We start from the raw sequence: 19,157 nt of genomic DNA, 5'->3' as shown, positions 1-19,157 counted from the left end.
TCATATATTCACTTGGAAATCTTCAATGTGTGTTCACAGCCAGGCCAAGTTTAATTATATGAATGACAGAGCATCAGGACAAAGCATTATGCATATACAGGGGGAATATACAGTCGGCCCTTCTTATACACGGATTTTTTTATACACGGATTCAAGCATACACGGTTTGAAAATGTTCCAAAAAAGTATAAATTTACCTTGATTTTCCATTTTTTATTAGGAACACCATTTTGCTGTGTCATTATATTTAATGGGACTTGAGCATACACGGATTTTGTTATACACGGGGGATCTTGGAACCAAACCTCAGCATATAACAAGGGTCCACTGTATATCGCAAAGTCGTAGTACCATAAGAGTTGCCTACCTTAATATCCAATACATATCTCCTGTGGTAATGGCAAACACATGATGGTAAGTAGAAAACAACATCACATATCATGTGTTGTAGCATGATGTCATACCACGAAAACTTTAGGTATCCTAGTAGCAGAAAGGGAATATCCATTACCCCAAACTACATCCTGTATTTAAGTCCCAGTGGATAGTGGTGAATGCAAGGAAGAACACAATAACCTTCACTTCACTTCACTCTTGGTTTCTTGTTATTGTTGTTGCTGTGTGCCTTCAAGTAGTTTGACTTATTGTAACCCTAAGGTGACCCTATCACCCACCATAGGGTTTTCTTGGTAAGTCTCTTCAGAGGGGGTTTGCCATTGCTATTGCCATCCTCTGAGGCTGAAAGAATGTGACTTGCCCAGGGTCACACAGCGGGTTTCATGGCTGAGCTAGGATTTGAACCCTATTCTCCAGCGGCATGGTCTAATACCCAAACCTCCATACTGGTGTGGTATCCCTGGCCAAATATTTATAAGACAAGATCAGAGCTGTATGTCACTGGCGAGAGAATTCCAATAAATTTCCTACATGAGATATGGAGCATTGTCATAACAACCACATTATGTTCTCCATTATACAAATAGTGAAACTGGGACTGTGGTTAATTGGGCTGGCAGAAGCTGAATGAGAAAATACAGTGAGCCCTCCACATTTGCTTGGGTTAGGCAGAAAGGACTCCTGTGAATGTGGACAAACCACCAATTAAAAAAACCTATTCTTTTTATGTAAGAGAACAGCTCTCTATGAATCTCTAGGTCATCCAGTGTAACTCTATGGTCAACATCTGCCAGAGATTGGTCATAGAACCATGCTGGAAGACAAACAAATGCTTAGAGAAGTGTTTTCTTTAGAAATGTCTACATTCTCCAGCACAACTCTTTGGTCAACTTCTCATTCCTGGGGATAACATATTAATCAGACTTACAAATAATCAAATCTGCAAAAGTCAAAGATGCAAATGTGGACAACCAACTGTATCTCATTTGTAACATCCTTTCCCAATCCTTCACTCAACAAACACCCATTCTAGCCACTAATATTCCTTTATTTAGGAGGTAGGGCCTCAGTTGCTGTCTTGTGAATATCACTACACCACTCTGAACACACCGAATTTCAGAAGCTAAACCAGTTCAGATCTGGTTAAAATAGAGATGGGCAAAAGTTAACAAAGCAATTTCATTGTTCATAAGAAAAAAAAGGAAATCTAATTCAATTGTACTTTACCTCTCCCTTGTGAATTCACAGCCCCCTAATAAAAATCTACAGGCTTCCCAGCACCTCTGAAAAACACAGCTTGCAGAAACGGAAGAAATACTGAGATGCCACAATTTTTTTGTTTGCCACTGGAGACCAAGTCATTGCAACCCAAAAAAGAGGCACGCTCACTCTGTAGAATAGTTTTAATCACGTCTTCTGCTGAGAGCAGAAAGAATTAACAAGAATGCAGTCTGTTAACAATCAGGTAGATTGAGTTTAATTTTTGTAATCAAATATCCTTTCCACAATTGCACATGGCATACTGAGCCTGAATGAAAGGAATAATCTAAGGAGATTTTCCTGTTGTTTTGTTTACAATGTATGTGAAAAGGCTGCCCCCTTCTGACAGCAATGTTTTATTTCTTTACTCTTAAACTCCATCTTCTTTGGTTTGAAAAGGTTTAATAACCTGTATGGGTTTTGTGTGCAAGGAATAATTTTAAAAGACAGACTTCATATTCAGGGAAGTGGAGGTGTATATTCATTTTTCTGAGCACATCTTGTCATCCATTGTTGAATGTCTTGTATTAAACATACAGAATAAAACTCAGATACTGCACAAAAGCATGCATTACTGATCAAGAGCCAACATTATAAAAATAACCCTTCCAGATCAGAGTAAAGTTACCACAATGGCCAACTAGTTAGTTGCTTAGTGAATCCCACAAGGAGGATACAAATGCACTGACACATTTCAGCCCATGCTCGTAAGAAACTGGTAGACTTAGGCGCGTTACAGACCGCCCAGAACGGGCAGTCTGCTGCTGCCGTCATTTGCAGCGCAAAGGAGCCCCAGCATCCAAACCGCGCAGCTCCTCCGCGCTGCAAATAAGAAGCCCCAAAATGGGGCTTCTCTTTGCGTTGCAGCTATGATGCCGTGAGGCGCCAATGGCGCACTCGTGGCGTCATTTGCGCTACGTCAAGATGGCGACCCCCATGTGGAACGGGTGCCGCCATTTTGTACGGACTCAGTCCGTATTAGGGTTAGGGGCGTCCGGAAGGGACGCCCCTTCTCAACCCTAATACATACCGAGGCAACCCTAGTACGCTGCTTCAGCGCGTCTGTAACGCGCCTAAGTCATTGCTACCTTTGATACTGGAGGTAATATACAGCCATTGTGACTAGCAGATATTGCTTGCCCTCTCTCTGATTACTTTTGAAATGGATTTAAGGCTGTTTCAGGGCTAAAACTGTACCTGAGAAAAGAAACATTCCCAGCAATGACATACTATTAAAGAGCTATTCTTGTTATAATCCAGAATATCTGGAGAGTGGTTTTACAAAAGTCTGGTTCTTGATCGAGACAAGAACTACAGTGAGCCCTTGGTATCTACTGGGGTTTGGTTCGGATCCCCTGTGGATACCAAAACCCATGGATGCTCATGTCCCATTTTTTAAAATGGCATAGTAAAATGGTGTCCTGTATGGCAAAATCAAGGTTTGCTTAGTTTTTTTAGGGTTTTTCAGGCTATGTGGGTTTTTCAGGCTATGTGAAACTATGTGAAACTAGAAGAGTTTCTTCCTGACGTTTTGCCAGGATCTGTGGCTGGCATCTTCAGAGAATGCTTGCCTGGAAAGGAGTTGGGTATATACATACTGTGTGAAGGCAGGACTGATTTGCATGTGTATTATTCTGTTGCCTCAGGCTTGGAGGGTCTGCAAAAGAGGATTAGTGTCTGCTTGATTAATGCTCACTGTTGTCCAGGTGTTTGTGGATTTCAATGGCTTCCCTGTGCATCCTGACATGGTAGTGGTTGGCATGGTCCATGGTAGTTGTTCGCATGGAAGCCATTGAAATCCACAAACACCTGGACAATTTCAACAGGAAAGAGGAAACCCTTAAAGTAAACATGGTTTGGCTACCAGTCCTGAAAAATAGCAAGAGGAAGACTCAACAAATGCAAATGAGAAATCTCCCAGGGTCAGGGGTTTCCCAGCAGACAATGAGCATTAATCAAGCAGACACTAATCCTCTTTTGCAGTGAGGATAAAATGGGAAAATAGGGGTATGTTGGCTACCCTATGCTCCTGAGTATAAAGATGAGATATAAGCAGAATAGATAAAATAAGCAGAGTTAATCTTTCAATATCCAGAATTCACAAAGCTTTAGGAATGTACAGAAAGTCTCATGAACTTGTATTGGCTTCATTATTTGAAAACTAGGAAGGCTGTGACTGGCAGTATTACCACAGCCCCAGAAGTTAAAAAAACAAACAAATTAGAAAAAAGCAGAGTAAGCAATTGCTCACTTTTGGTTTTGTCTGGACTCCAAACAAGGTACACTGGGAAGGAGGGCTATCCTTTAGATTTAGTGCAAATCACAACTCTTGGAGGCTATTTTTCCCCCCCAAAAGGGACACTGATGGTCGAGCAAGGGGGAACCTGGGACCTGCAAAAACAACCTGGGCACCACGTGCCACCCATAGAATACACTTTACCCACCCCCTGTTGTAGTATGTATTTCCTTACTCTTTTAACCATTTTACTCAACCCTGTGTATTTATGAGCAACAAAGCAGCTGCAGTTGTGAAATCACTTTGGTATGAGTCCCTAAATGGGGAATGAGCACCATCAGCTGTCTGGCATTGTTCTCTATTGATGCTTGGCTAATAGTTACACTGTTTAGTACTTTTTAATGAATTCAGAGGTATGAATCTTGCATTTTTCTCCTCCCCACCCAATATGTACTGTATGCATACCTTAAATCCTAGATAATTCTAGATAACACTTAAGCATCTGGTGAAATGAACTTTGGTCCATGGAAATTTATGCCATTGTAAGTGTCTTAATATTTATAGTCTCACAGAACTCTGGTCTTATCATTTTTTTTCAATCACTCCTTAATCCTGACTCAGTTCTTGGTCTTTTTGGAAGTACTAATTCTGGGCTATATTCTGTGGTAAAAAATAAGAACACTTAAAAATACATGAAGAAGTGGCATTCATGAATTTGACACAGCCTGCACCTACTCTCTCAAATCCATAATGTGACACAATTATGCAGATACATATATTCTATATTATACCCAAAGTCTTTTCAAAGCCACTCAGCAATGAGAGCAGATCTCTTACCACATCTCCATGATACTCTTTACTCTCTTATAGCTACATCAAATCCTAGACTGTTTGAGACTGTTGTTTAGATCAGAAGTGAGGATAGTGATATCATAAATTTAGTTGCAATAATTTTGTCATATGTGTCCTTTTCTACTTCTTCCAGTTTAATAAAAGACAAAAATAAACAGTGCTAAAACCTTCCCAAGCTGCCTAGCATATGGATGAAGAACAGGTTTAAGTACTTGACTACAAATAAGTGCTAATGAGGTCTCTGACATTGCTGCAATGAGCTAGCTCCCAATTCAATGATTCAGCTTTTGCTCCTGGGATATATTTTCTTCAGATGAACCAACACCTTCCATTACTGTTAAAACAGAATTCAGCTTCAACAACAACAACAAAATTAATTAGGAATTTAGGCAGCTGCCAAGTTGTAGACAGAATTAAGGTTTTGCTCTTGAGATATGAAAGATGGAGTTTCAGTCAGGGTGCTGGGGTAGCTTCCCAGAATTTGTCACACTTCCATTTGGCTCTTCTCCTAGCTTATGCATTGTCGGTTTTCCAGTGCTCCTGCTTCAGAAGAGATAATAAAGACAAACCTTCCCTCATTTAAAACCAACACCACAAGTCAGTAAATGAGGGATATGTACAACATTGCCAAAAACAGAATGGCAAGTTGCCCATAAGAATCCTGTTGCCACAGCAACACTCAAATATAGAAATATGCTACCCACATAATCCTTGCTAGCTAGTACAGGATGCCACAGAAGGAAAAGGAGCATATGCAAATCTTGTCAGGAAACCTCCAAAAGTTGCAAATTCTGCATGCCAGAACTTAGCATTCCTTGGCATTAGACAATTCATATCCTTCTCCAGAGCATGCTTATCAACAAAGACCTGCTAAACTTACATCAGTGGATCATTTATCAAAATCTTCTGCTTTTTCCTGTTCTGATTTTTCCATCTCCATATATTATTCCAAATATTTCTCTGACACCCCCCACAGTTGCTGATGTTTAGCTGACATGGGGCTTGCCAGAAAACAACTACTCTTGCATCAACACTTCTGTGTTTTAGACAGTTTTGCCTATTTTTCTTCTTCCCCATCTATTAAATGTGTAATCAAGCTGAGCAATCTAATTTCTCTGCCCTTTGTCTTGGAACTACACTAGAATATTTGGGACCAGCAGAGTTCTAGTAGCAATTTTCTGGTGTTGGTGGCCTGGATGACCCCATCACAGGTTTCTTTTATGACATAACAAAATGCAATTGCTAGATGGGCTATCTAAAGACTGTAAAGCTACAATCCTTTACATAGCTGACCTTAGAAGTATATTTGGGGGCAATTTGGTAGGCAGAGAAATAAAGCAGGGAATCATGAGCCTGCCTACATGTTTATAGATAGCAGCTCCCAGCATTCCTCATTATATGGTATGCTGGCCAGGGCTGCTGGGAACTGTAGTTGAATAACATCAGGAGGCCCATAGGATTACCACTCCTGAAACAAAGGAATAAGAATAGCTTGCATGGCAAGAACAAAGTAACCAGACATCCTCCTTTTCCACTACATGTTACACATTAAGAGCCCTGGTGGTGCAGTTGTTAAATGCCTGTACTGCAGATACTCACTCACAAACCACAAGGTTGTGAGTTCAATTCCAGCGTGGGGTTCAGGTACCACTCAGCCTTTTGTCCTTCCATAGTTTGCTAAAATGAGTACCCAGCTTGTTGGGGGACAATTAGTTTACACATTGTAAACCACTTAGGGAGTGCTTAAATGCACTGATAAGCAGTATAGAAATGTACTTGCTATTGCAATATTTCAAACTTCTGTCCAGGAGAAATTCCAAAATGCCTTCCTTTTTGAGCATGACTAAGAAGCATGAATCTATATTAGAGCTTTTAACTTTCATTTTGGAATGTCCTATACTTTTCTTGCATGTCCTACATTTTTGTCATTTTGCAGTTATGATATCTAGTCATCCTGGAGAAGAAATATACATTGATGTTCCTGCTTCTGAACTACCACTGATGTCCTCTTTTGCATCTAGCTACTCTATTAGAAGCTAGCATTGTACAACAAATCTGATTTCAAATGCAGTGGAACATTCTTTTTAAAGCAAATGGACCAGACTACAAGTTCAGCTCTGTTTGCAATGCAAAGCAGATATCAACTTTCTGTCATAGGCCCATTTTGTAACATAAGTACCATAACTCCAGTGGATATTAAGGGCCCACTTACTTTGAAGAGCTAAGAACTGGACAGCCAACTCTTTGGAAGCAGCACTGGGCAAATGGAAGGCTCCAAATTATTACTCCTTTGCAGAAATAGAAATAAATTTTTCATGCCAAAATAGTCAATAAAACCCAAGCTTCTGCCAGATGATACTGGCTATTTCATATCATTTCCAGGCACTTTCACACTACCTCATTCTTTTAGGAATTAAAAGGCCTTCTTTGAAACTAGGAAGTAATCAGATTTCCTGTTTTGAGAGAGGCTTTTAAAATGCTCCCAGACATGCTTTAATTGCCACCATGTTCTGGAAGCTTGAGGAGGTGCTTTAACTATTTGAAGACAAAGCCATTTTTTAAAACCACAAAATTTGGGGTGTGTTGAGACCCTTAAGTGCCACTTGTAAAGACTACTGAGATTATGTATGAAACACAGTGGGCCCTTAATATCCGCTGGAGTTTGGTTCTAGGATCCCCCATGGATATCAAAATTCATGGATGCTCAAGTCCTTTTTCAATATAATGGCAGAGTAAAATGGTTTTCTTTACATAAAATGGCAAAATCAAAGTTTGCTTTTTTGAATTGGTATATATTTTTGATATTTTCAATAGATGCTTGAATATTTTCAATAGATGCTTGAATCTGTGGATAAAAAAATCCATGGACATGGAGGGCTGACTGCACTACATTTATATATTTGAACAGCCTTTAGCACTTTAGCATAAACTCAATAAACTGAAAGATTTTGTTTTATTGATAGAATTGTATGATTTATAATAATATTTGTGAATTAATTTTGAACTTAATGATGTTTTGGCTTTCTGAATTAAGCTGTACGATTGAATTCTGAGAAATTTGTTGTTTTCAACACCAAAAGCTAATGCACAGTGGTTCCCAAACATTCTCAGGCTACCACCTCTTTTCCTCTTTGGTGGTAACCCTAGTATCCATCCCCCATGTTTATTTCTTGATAATAGGTCTACTGTTCTACTGCAGATTGAAAACCACCAATCTTGGTTGCTACTCACTTTGCACCTGATCACCTACAGAGCAGCAACCAAGCTGCTGGCTGAGCAAAGACCAAGAAATATCTCATCCATGCTAGCCTTGTGGCAAAGACCAGCATGAGCAAGAGGCTTCGCAGTTGCTATTTGACCAACTGCTCAGTTGCTGCTCCCCGCTTCACTGGGGTAAAGAACAATAGCTCCTTCCACATTTTCAGCTTCCCCCTTCACTGTTTTAATGACTTTTCTCTTTCCCTGATCCTGACTCAGGGAGAAGCATTGAGCTCACCCATCTGCTACTTGGACTATTACAAGTGGGAGGGAAAAACAAACACAATGGCTTACATGTGAAAGGGCAGACACATAACTTGAGGCCCTATGCTATCTGATTTAACTCTCAAATTACCAATAATTGTGATGTGGCTCATGTGGAAACATACACATACAAAATAGACCCAGGTAACTGCTTCTTGCTTACAAGAGAAATGCTTTCTGCACTGCTTTGTAATAAAACAACATGGCCATTCCTTTCAATAAACAAATATTTATTAAATGCATATAAAAATAATATTTACAGGCCAAAATGACAGTGGTAATAATGGCAAACAAGGTCATACCACTAAGCATAACCTGTAAGAAAATATGTTCTGCTGAATTTCGTAGACACATTTTTGAATCAATATTTCTTGGGTCAGGGTTGATAAAAGAACATAACATCGAACGTAAGAAGAGCCATATGGAAGATTAGAGCAAAGGCTTCGTTCATTCAGTGATAACTAGATGTCCACAGTAGGATGGTAAGTGCAACTGCGCCGTCTTATATTCACTAGCAAGTGATATACAGAGGCACTCTGCACCTGGTACTGGAAGGAATGTACATTGATCATGACTAATCACTGCTCAATAACCTTATCAGTTTGTCCAATTCCTCTTTAAAACTCTCCAAATTGACAGCCATCATAACATCTTGCAGTAACAAGTTCCTTGTTTTAACAATGCACTGTGTAAGAAGCACTTATCTTCATCTGCCTTGATACTCGCCATTCAGTTTGTGACTGACCCTGAGTTCTAGGATTACGACAGAAAGAGAATACCATCTTCCCATCCACTTTCTCCAGGAGCATAACTTGGTATACCTCCTCCTATTGTTCCTTTTTCTAAGCAAAATGTGTAAGCTTTGTTTGGCATCAATGGGTGTCAAATGCATGAAGTGGCTGTTCAGAAAACACGATCTAGTCCTGCTATATAGTCACTAATGTGCATATCAGTTATGTTCCCCAACTGATGCATGGTTGGCCAGGGGACATAACTTGCAGGTGTGTCAGCCTCTATGGGGTGGGAATAGTCTACATGTCCTGGATAGTTCTCAAATGACAAATGTCTGAATGAAGTTATAGATTTTTCTTTCTTACCCAGTTAAAGAAACATTTGTTTGATGCAACACTTACTACCAACTTCATTCAATAACCTTATTTAGGCTTCACCCACACTGCAGAAATAATCCCGTTTGGCACCACTTTAATTACTATGGCTCAAAGCTATGGAATTCTGCATTTGGTAGTTTGTTATGCCACCAGAGCACTCTGTCAGAGAAAGCTAAATATAAAAAATGACAAATCTCAGAATCCCATAGCATTGAGCCATGGAAGTTAAAAATTGTGTCAACTTGGATTATTTCTGTTCTATACTTTTCAAAAGGATGGCACAAACTAGCTTAGTCATGTTGAAGTGTTCACCTGAAAACACAGAATTAAAACTGGGAGCAGGCATATCAGTAGATATTTAACCCCAGCCCCACATATCCCTGAGAAATCAGAAGTTAGTTAGTTCTTAGTGCATTGAGCACAAGCAAATGAAGAGGGCTTGGTAATCACATTTGGTCCTGTGCATGCTTAGTCACACCTGAAAAGGTCTTTTGCCTCCTGAGTTACTGACCATTCAAATTCACATTAAACAGAGCTACATATTTCCAAAGGTACTGAGGAAAAATTCAAGTTTTTATGAGTTCTGATCCTACATATAGAGATCAAACTGTCATTATGATTAAATTCAATGGAACTACTTGCAAGACTGAAAAGTCTATAAAAGGATGATTCACAGCATTGATACACTTCTTGCTAATCAGAAACTGATTATGGATATGATATGTATCTTAACATACTGGGTATAGCTGAATTTCTTGCAGAAGTTCATTCTGTGATCCTCAAAGACAGAAATAAATTTTTGCAACTTTAGCGTTTCTCAAGAGAGCCAGGTTAACTTAATGCCATTTCTGTCTGAAAATTTATCCTTAAAAGAAGTTACTGTTTCACTCAATGATGTCATGGCATGGAATAGGTTTAAAGGTTGTTTCGATATTTTCAAGCAATGTGAAATCATATCTACATAGCTGAATCCTGCACAGAAAAAAAGGAGGTAAGGTACTTGAAAGAAATCCAACATCTGCTACAGACAGACAGTATCATACATAAATTGATCCATAAAATGTTAAGATCATGAGTATTCTCATTCTCTTAAATCAGGCATGAGTAATTTTTGGTGGGTGTGTGGATTCATATGGGCTCACCCATATGGGCTCTTTGTCAGTGAAGGACAAAGAAACGTTTGTTTTTTTTACAAATGAACCTTCAACATTCTGATTTAAAGGTGAAAAATAAAATGTCAGCCCCTATCTTAACTGACAGGGCAAATCCAGTTTCATAGTGCACCTGCAGTGAAAGTCACTAAAGTGGCTGTGAGGCATCACGTGACTGTCCACTCCTGTCTTAAGGACACCAAGGATATGTCAGGTCCACAAGATTTGTTGGCAGTAGCTCTTCCCCACAGTTGGAATTCTTTACTTCATTTATTCTTTTGCCTTATCCTTGGTCAGAAAGTCAGTTAAAATTATGTTACACTATTTCCAAGAATTTCACACACTCACCAAAGCCCATATCTGGATGTCTTCTAGAACTGACAGAAAAAAACTAAAGGTACTAATTGACAAGACAGTCAAAAAATAGTAAATATATAATATGCAGCATAACATGGTAACTTGGAATAAGGTATATCAGAGAAGGACAAAAAATTATACAGTTACTAATTCTGGGTAATGCAGAGGCGGTAAAATATTTTCAAATTAGGAAACTTGTTAAAATTTGTTTTGGATCAGTTTATAAATGTGTATTTATTCCAATCTATGGAAAATTGTTAGCTATTTAGTTGCTTATGTTTCCTTCTCTGATAAACTCTGTTCAAATTATAAGTATATATTGTTGTGTGTCTTCAAGACATTTCGGACCTATGGCAATCCTAAGGTGAATCTATCGTGTGGTTTTCTTGACAAGATTTTTCGGAGGAAATTTGCCATCCTCTGAAGCTGAGAGTGTATGACTTGCCTAAGCTCACCCAGTGGGTTTCCATGGCTGAGTGAGGATTTGAACCCTGATCTCCCGGCCCATAGTCCAACAGCTAAGCCACTACACTACACTAGCTCTGAGTATATATTATATACTGCATATAAGATGTTTACTAATTTCCCAAATTTGTTAAGTTGGACAGGACATTTTTATTCACACTAACATCTGATCCTATTTATTTGGCACTATTATTTTTTAAGATTAATTTAACTGAAGAGAAAAAAAGAGAGAGAATAATTTAAAGTTTGCCCTCAGCATAACTAGCTATGATAACTATAATTTCTAAGAAGAACATTTGCTTTATATGAATCATCAGACAAACTGGGTTGTGAACTGGCACAACTGGTAGGATGAGGGAAAAGGCTTTTTAACACCAAAATTTAAACCTAAAGAAGATTCAGGACAATACTAAATTTCTAAATTATTTGGTCTTATAATGAAGATTTCATTGTATGTATGTTAATTATTAATTCTAACTGTTTATTGTTAACAACAGTTTGTTACTTTATATTTTCTGATTTTAAGTTTCATTTACTAGGATATATATTACCCAAAAGGCAATTTATAAATCTTCTAAATAAAATACAAAATTTATTAAGAGTGAAATTCTTCAAAAACAAAAACAAAAAAAAATATTTCCCCAACTCCTTGTCTCTCAGCCATCCATCTCTAAGGAAGGAATCTCACAGGGCATAAAATGTATACACCTTTAGTATGTAAGCATCCTGATCATGAAGCCAGGGTTGAACTCTCTGTCATTTTCCCTTGGATTTTGAAAATCTCAGTTCCCTATTCTTATAGAACTGGCTTATTCTCAGCCTTGACCTTGATCTCCATTTGCTAAAGAGTATTTTCCATCATTCGCAATTGGCTAAAAACACACAGAAAAGGCTTGTTCATTTCACACAGAAAAAAGAACCATTTTATCACCTAGGTCCTAGAGTCTTTTTCCCCCCAATATGATTTTGCATTTGGTCAGATTGTATTCATTCTTGCTCCTGGTTTCCTTTTTAATATTGTTACCATGCTATACATTACGCTACACATTTATGCAATTTTTGAGCATTACATTTTGAGCATTACATTCTCATGCCTATGCATTTTCTTATCTATTTTTGTTCTAATTTAATTAACATTTATCGCTCAGTTAAGTACTGTTGTTTTTATGTATCTCTCTGTATTTGTATAATTACAGTAATTATAAATAACTACAGAAGCTATGTGTTCACATCAATTCCACGTGTTTTACCAAACTGTAAGATGCAATTATGTGATTACAGGTTATGATAGTGCAATAAGGAACTCTAGGCAATGTGATAATTCAATTGTCATTTCAGTTTAACCTTCTGAATTGTAAATAAGGCAGATATACATAAAATATGAGCAAAATAAACAATATAAAGGATAACATATCTGGAGATATGTGATGATCACATTCTATCCATATGAAGCATATGTGAGAACTCATCACTTCTGCTGCAATATTCTACTTACCTTTCAGAATTTGAAAGAGACTTTAATCTCATTTCTAGGACCCTAAGCTTGTACTTTGGGCCAACTGTATTGCTGGTTGAGTATGTCAAGGCAATTTTTGATATATTGTCAAAATCTGGGTAGAATCCAGCAAGTATCTTGGCTTGTTTATATTGGTGAAATGCAGCTGCATCACTAAAGGGAAATCAAGATGCAATGTTACATTGGTACCAACATATCCTGATATACTCAGGATGGTCACAATAGAATTGCTGGCTAGTCTGTGAGAGGAAAGCTAGCCCAAGACACTTGCTCCACTTGCTGCCTGAAGTGGTGCAGCAAATTGTGGCCTTTGCTCACCCAAAGCCAGCCAAATTCTTTTGGTACACAACAGAAAATCCCATAAGCACATTTGATCCACCCTGTATCTCTAATATATACTTTGAGCAACACTTAAGGGAACTACTGATAGCCTGGGGAAGACTGAGAGATGAGATTATAGCTATCTTTAAATATCTGAAGGGATGTCATGTACAAGATGGAGTATGCTTGTTTCCTGCTGCTTCCCAGGGTAGGATCCAAACCAATGGATTAAAAATACATGAAAGGAAAGTCTAAGTGAGAATTAGATATAACTTTCTGACATTAAACATTGTTCAATAATGAAACAGACTACCTGATAAAGTAGTAAACTTTCCTTCACTGGAGCATTTTAAACAGAATTTGGTGACCATACTATTATGGATGCTTTAGTTTGCTTAGATTCATGAATTGGCAGGAGTGGGACTAGATAGCCAATGGGCTTATTGCCAAAACTTCTTGTTGTGTACCTTCAAGTCATTTCTGACCTAAGGGTTTTCTTGGCAAGATTTGTTCAGAAGTTTACCTTTGCTTTCCTCTGAGGCTGAGAATGTGTCTTGCTCAAGGTCACTGAGTGGCTGAGCAGAGATTTGAATCCCAGTCTCCAGAGTCATAGTCCAGCACTTAAACCATTATACCATGATGGCTCTCAACACTATGATGCTATAATTCAATTTGCATGGATCTATATTTTTATGTGTTTCCCTATATTTATATGCAACTTGCCACTCCAAACCAAATGTCATTTACCAGAAATAAGTATTCTTGCTCTTTATGGACATTATTTCCTAGCAAGAAAATAGCTTGAAGTTATCCTCATATGAATTCAATTTCAAATCAAATAATAAAACTTACCTATTAATTTTGGATTCTGTTGTGTTTCCTGCATTATCTGTTATTTTGATTTTTATGAAACCTTCCCTACTGATTTTGTTCCAGATAATAATATCCACAAAGTAATGATACACTGTGGGAGAGGGAGAAAGAAAGAAAAACTATAACAATTTTTCTAACATAGTCATACTCAAATGATACTCATTAGAACATACAAGTCTGAATTTTACAGGTAGTCCCCACTAGAGTATACCCACTGAACCACTGTGATTCACACTAGTGTAGACCCATCATTCAACAGTTAATTAGTGGACCTACTTTAGCTGGGACTAAGTATGATTCAGGACATACTCCGCAGTCCTTCTCCTAATGACAAAAGTCCAAGGATTCTTCTTGAGAGTACAGACCCGTGATTTCTTTGTAAATGTGTAAACAAAACAGGAATTAAAACTATTTTAGGCTGCTTCAGGTTAATCCTAACTTAAGAGTTTCCTGCTTTCTAAAGGTTTCTACCTCTCCAGATCTGATAATTTGATAAACCAACTGCCTCTAGATATCCGCTTCTCAGGATAGGATCCGAACCAATGAATTAAAATTACATGAAAGGAAATTCTAAGTAAGAATTAGAAATAATTTTCTGACACTAAACACTATTCAACAGTGAAACAGTAAACTAGACTTCCAGAAAATTCTAATTACTGTCATACCGCAAAGGCTTCAGATAATGTCCAAACTATAAAGAAATATTTAAATTTCTTTGCTCTATCCTGATAGTCCCTCACATTACCAAAGGGGAAATGCACATAGTGATAGACCTGTTAATTTTGACTGAAATAGCACAATTTTATGTTTGTAGCATAATACTAATACTGCATTATAGAATCATAGAATCATAAAGTTGGAAGAGACCACAAGGGGCATCCAGTCCAACCCCCTGCCATACAGGAACTCTCAATCAAAGCATCCCCGACAGATGGCCATCCAGCCTCTGCTTAAAGACCTCCAAAGAAGGAGACTCCACCACACTCCGAGGTAATGTGTTCCACTGTCGAACAGCCCTTACTGTCAGGAAGTTCCTCCTAATGTTGAGATGGAATCTCCTTTGCTGTAGCTTGCATTCATTGCTCCAGCTCCTGTTCTCTGGATCATCAGAAAACAAGCTTGCTCCCTCCTCAATATGACATCCCCTCAAATGTTTAAACAAGGCTATCATATCACCTCTTAACCTTCTTTTCTCCAGGCTAAACATCCCCAGCTCCCTAAGTCGTTCCTCATAGGGCATGGTTTTCAGACCCTTCACCATTTTAGTCGCCCTCCTTTGGACACGCTCAGTTTCTCAATGTCCTTTTTGAATTGTAGTGCCCAGAACTGGATGCAATATTCCAGGTGGGGCCTGACCAAAGCAGAATATAGTGTCACTATTACTTCTCTTGATCTAGACACTATACTTTTATTGATGCAGCCTAAAATTGCATTGGCCTTTTTAGCTGCCGCATCATACTGTTGACTCATGTTCAATTTGTGGTCTACTTGGACTCCTAGATCCCTTTCACACATAGTCTCGTTCAGCCAGGTGTCGCCCATCCTATATCTGTGCATTTCATTTTTCCGCCCTAAGTGCTGAATTTCATTTTGTTAGCTTTGGCCCAGCTTTCTAGTCTATTCAGGTCATTTTGAATTTTGATCCTGTCCTCTGGAGTATTAGCTATTCCTCCTAATTTGGTGTCTTGGTGTCATCTGCAAATTTGATGAGTATGCCCCCAATTCTTTCATCCAAGTCATTGATAAAGATATTGAATAACACTGGTCCCAGGACAGAGCCCTGTGGGACCCCACTGGTCACTTCTCTCCAGGATGAAAAGGAGCCATTGTTGAGAGCCCTTTGGCTTCGGCCAGTCAACCAATTACAAATCCATGTAACAGTTACCTTGTCTAGCCCGCATTTTACAAGCTTGTTTGCAAGAATGTCATGGGAAACCTTGTCAAAGGCCTTACTGAAATCAAGATATACTATATCCACAGCATTCCCTTCATCTCCCAAGCTGGTAATTTTATCAAAGAAAGATATCAGATTTGTCTGGCATGACATTTTTCTCTGAAACCCATGTTGACTTTTTGTGGTTATGGCATTGCTTTCTAGATGTTCACAGACTCTCTGTTTAATTATCTGCTCCAGAATCTTTCCTGGTACTGATGTCAGACTAACTGGACGAATGTAAACCCATATCTGTAATTTTACAGCCTTTCAATTTTTGACATTATGTGAGATGATATTAAAAGTTAGTTATTACCCATAGTATAAACCAACTTTTAATACAGTTTACTTTCCTCCAATGAGCTTATGGCCATATGCATGACTTTCCCTCCTTTCCATTTTATCCTCACAATAACTCTGTGAGGTAATTTAGGCTGCAAGAGGAAGACTGACCTAAAGTCACTCATAATTTTGTGACTAAACAAAATTTTGGATCTCCTATGTCCAAATCCACATTTCTCAAAAATAGTTGTCTTGAAGAGTCTTTAAATACATGTAACCTTTGGTTTGGTGGACAGGCAGAACCAGCAATCCTACCATCATCTCTTGCTTTCCATTCCATGTACACAGGAACAGATGAGAAAATGCACATAGAGTCCGTCCTCGCCTTACGCGGGGGATCCGTTCCGGATCCCTCCGCGTAAGGCGAATTCCGCCTATGCTCGAGCCCCATTGGAAACAATGGGGCTCGTGTGTGGCGGTGCAGCGGCGCGGGCGCGTGCGGGGTGCAACGGGCGCGCGCGCCCATTCAATTGAATGGGACACGCCGCCCCTTCCGCCCTGCGTGCTTGCTGCAGCTTAAGCGCGTACGCTCAAGTCTGCGTATGGCGCGCCCGCGTATGGTGCGGGCGCACTGTATTCATTTATCAGAAATGAAAATTCTTTTAAAAAAACACTGATATACATCTCAAGGCATCAGACCTGTAATGCACGGTTTTAAATCCTTAGCTAACTTGCACATCTTTCATTACACTTCTCTTCTTAAGATTAATCTTTTCCTCATGATTCAGTGCAAATCCAGCTCTTTCTTCTTATCATATCAGCTCATTTCTCATATTTTACCAAGTTGTACAGATAATTTCCCATTTCTAACATTCTCCCCCTCCAGGATATTTCCAGTACGATGGAATTTCATAAATGGCAAAGCAACAAAGAAATATATCTAATCAAGAATGTGCCCAAGGTTATCTAGAAAGCAAAAAAGTGTTTTGTTTTGTTTTCATTATGCTACTAGATAATATAAGTTGGGACAAGCATGAGAAGAATGGTTAATCACTTACTACAGAATGGGTCTTTGTCAGAAGTGTCAAAGTATGCTGTTGTCACAGGAGGGTTCTTTTCAATTAAACGCTCCTTCCATTTATCAGCATAATAACCTGCAATTTAAATTGGAATGTGTTCAACAAAAAATTAACAAAGGAAATATTTTTTAAAGCTTAAAGATAGGTTTTTATTTTACACTGTTCTGGGAAATCAAAACTGGCATCAAGTTGCAAGAACATGGACTCAACTTATGCAAGCTAAGTTCTATAGAAGCAAAATTGTCTTATAGACAATTATACCAAAGAGGAAATTAGATGAAGCTAATATGTGTGATTCAAAATGAAGGAGTAGATATCCACACATTTCATGCAAGCAGTGGTGGGATATAAGCTGAAAACCCCACACTCACCCCTTGCTTTTCTTTCTCCAGCAAGTACAAACATTTTTTATTCTGTCAGGCTTTTAGACAATGACTGTCATGAGCTTTTAATAATGTGGTAGGCTGTTTTTGTTAACTTTTTATATGGCCTTTAAGTAAATTTAAATGGATTAATTATATAAATTGCTTAATTGTTTTTTAAAGTAATGTTTATATTATTTTACTGATGCTTTGTATAATATTTAATCTGTCCTGTAAACTATAAACTGCCTTGGCAGCTGCTTTTAGGGAAAAGTGGGATATACATGTGTGAAGACAGCAGGCAGATTAGTACCTTAGCACTAGCCAATGTGAGCCAAGCAAGGAAGAGGTGGGGGCTGCTCCCAGAATGAGTATATAAGAGGGAGAAGTCAGTTTGAAAGTGGTTGATGTTTAGTGTGCCCTGAGGGGTGAAGAGCCATTGAGGCTAGGTTAGGCTGATGTTAGGGACAATTAGAAATGGTTTTATGCACCCAAGAAAGGGATGAAGAGTGTCCTTAATTATATCGTTGTAGAGTCCTGCAGGAGACATAGTGTTTGGTGACTACTGGAGTCACAGGTAACTAAAAGGGTTATAAGATACAAAAGTTTAATGAAGGTTCTGTGAGAACTTAGTCCATAAGGGAACATATATAAAGATATAAAGAAATAATTACAGTGTGCCCGCATTATACACGGCTTTGAGCATATGTGCAAAGCCGCGCAGGAGTGTGCGGGGTGCAAGGGGTGGCACGTCCCATTCAGATGAATGGGAGGTGCGACGCCACACCGCCATGCATGAGCTCCATTCACTTGAATGGGGCTTGAGCATGCGTGGTATTTGGCTTACGTGGGGGTCCAGAACAGATCCCCGCATAAGCCAAAGGCGCACTGTACAAAAACAAGCTAAAGAAACTGTTAACTGTGTAACTAATAAAGTATTTATACACTGTATCCATTGTGAACATCATCCACTAAAAGAGATACTGTATTCAATCTGACTTGCAAATAAATTTGTTACTTTGTTTCAACAAGCAACTGTCTGAAGTGATTTCAGAAACACATTAAAAATATTATCAACATTTAGAAAAGTCTTTTAGGTTTGAGACACATTAGATAATGTGTGTGTGGCTGCCAAAGAATAGTTGGTGCCAAGCTGGGGGAAAATTTGAAACCCAGAGGGCCACTAAAGAGAGTTATAGTGCAGGAGACACTTAAGAGGGTCCCAGGTTTGAGTCTCGCAGTAAAGAATAGGTGGCATAGTGGCCATCACCTTCACATAATTGATGGCAGAGGTGGGATAAAAAAGACCCATTGGGCTGCCAGCTGAGTAAAGAACTTGGGTGGGTGAGTCTCACCTTGACATAATTGGTGGCAGCAGTGTGATAAAAAAAAAAAGACCCATTGTCCCATGCTGTCACTCTCACAACATGTAAGTAGCAACAA

At 38.7% G+C, this 19,157-nt stretch overlaps 1 protein-coding gene across 5 annotated transcripts in view; it reads right to left on the bottom strand.

Moving 5' to 3' along the window:
• Positions 1-8,523: 8,523 nt before the first annotated feature.
• LOC149319677 (lipase member H-like) overlaps positions 8,524-19,157 on the bottom strand; it is a 28,968-nt gene continuing 18,334 nt past the window's right edge. For all 5 annotated transcript variants that reach the window (XM_089512182.1, XM_089512183.1, XM_089512179.1 and 2 more), the window contains 4 exons: positions 17,332-17,427; positions 14,038-14,149; positions 12,844-13,017; positions 8,524-10,347 (listed from right to left, as the gene is read on the bottom strand). In XM_089512182.1, coding sequence (XP_089368308.1) covers positions 10,260-10,347; positions 12,844-13,017; positions 14,038-14,149; positions 17,332-17,427 — 470 coding nt within the window. In that variant the 3' untranslated portion in view covers positions 8,524-10,259. The remainder of the gene's footprint in view (positions 10,348-12,843; positions 13,018-14,037; positions 14,150-17,331; positions 17,428-19,157) is intronic.

Source organism: Sceloporus occidentalis, unplaced genomic scaffold, assembly GCF_023333645.1.
Source record: "Sceloporus occidentalis isolate IW3139 unplaced genomic scaffold, rSceOcc1.0.p SCAF_2, whole genome shotgun sequence".
NCBI classification, from domain to species: domain Eukaryota; kingdom Metazoa; phylum Chordata; class Lepidosauria; order Squamata; family Phrynosomatidae; genus Sceloporus; species Sceloporus occidentalis.
Note: the sequence above shows the minus strand (reverse complement) of the source record. Positions and strands in the feature narration are given on the sequence as shown.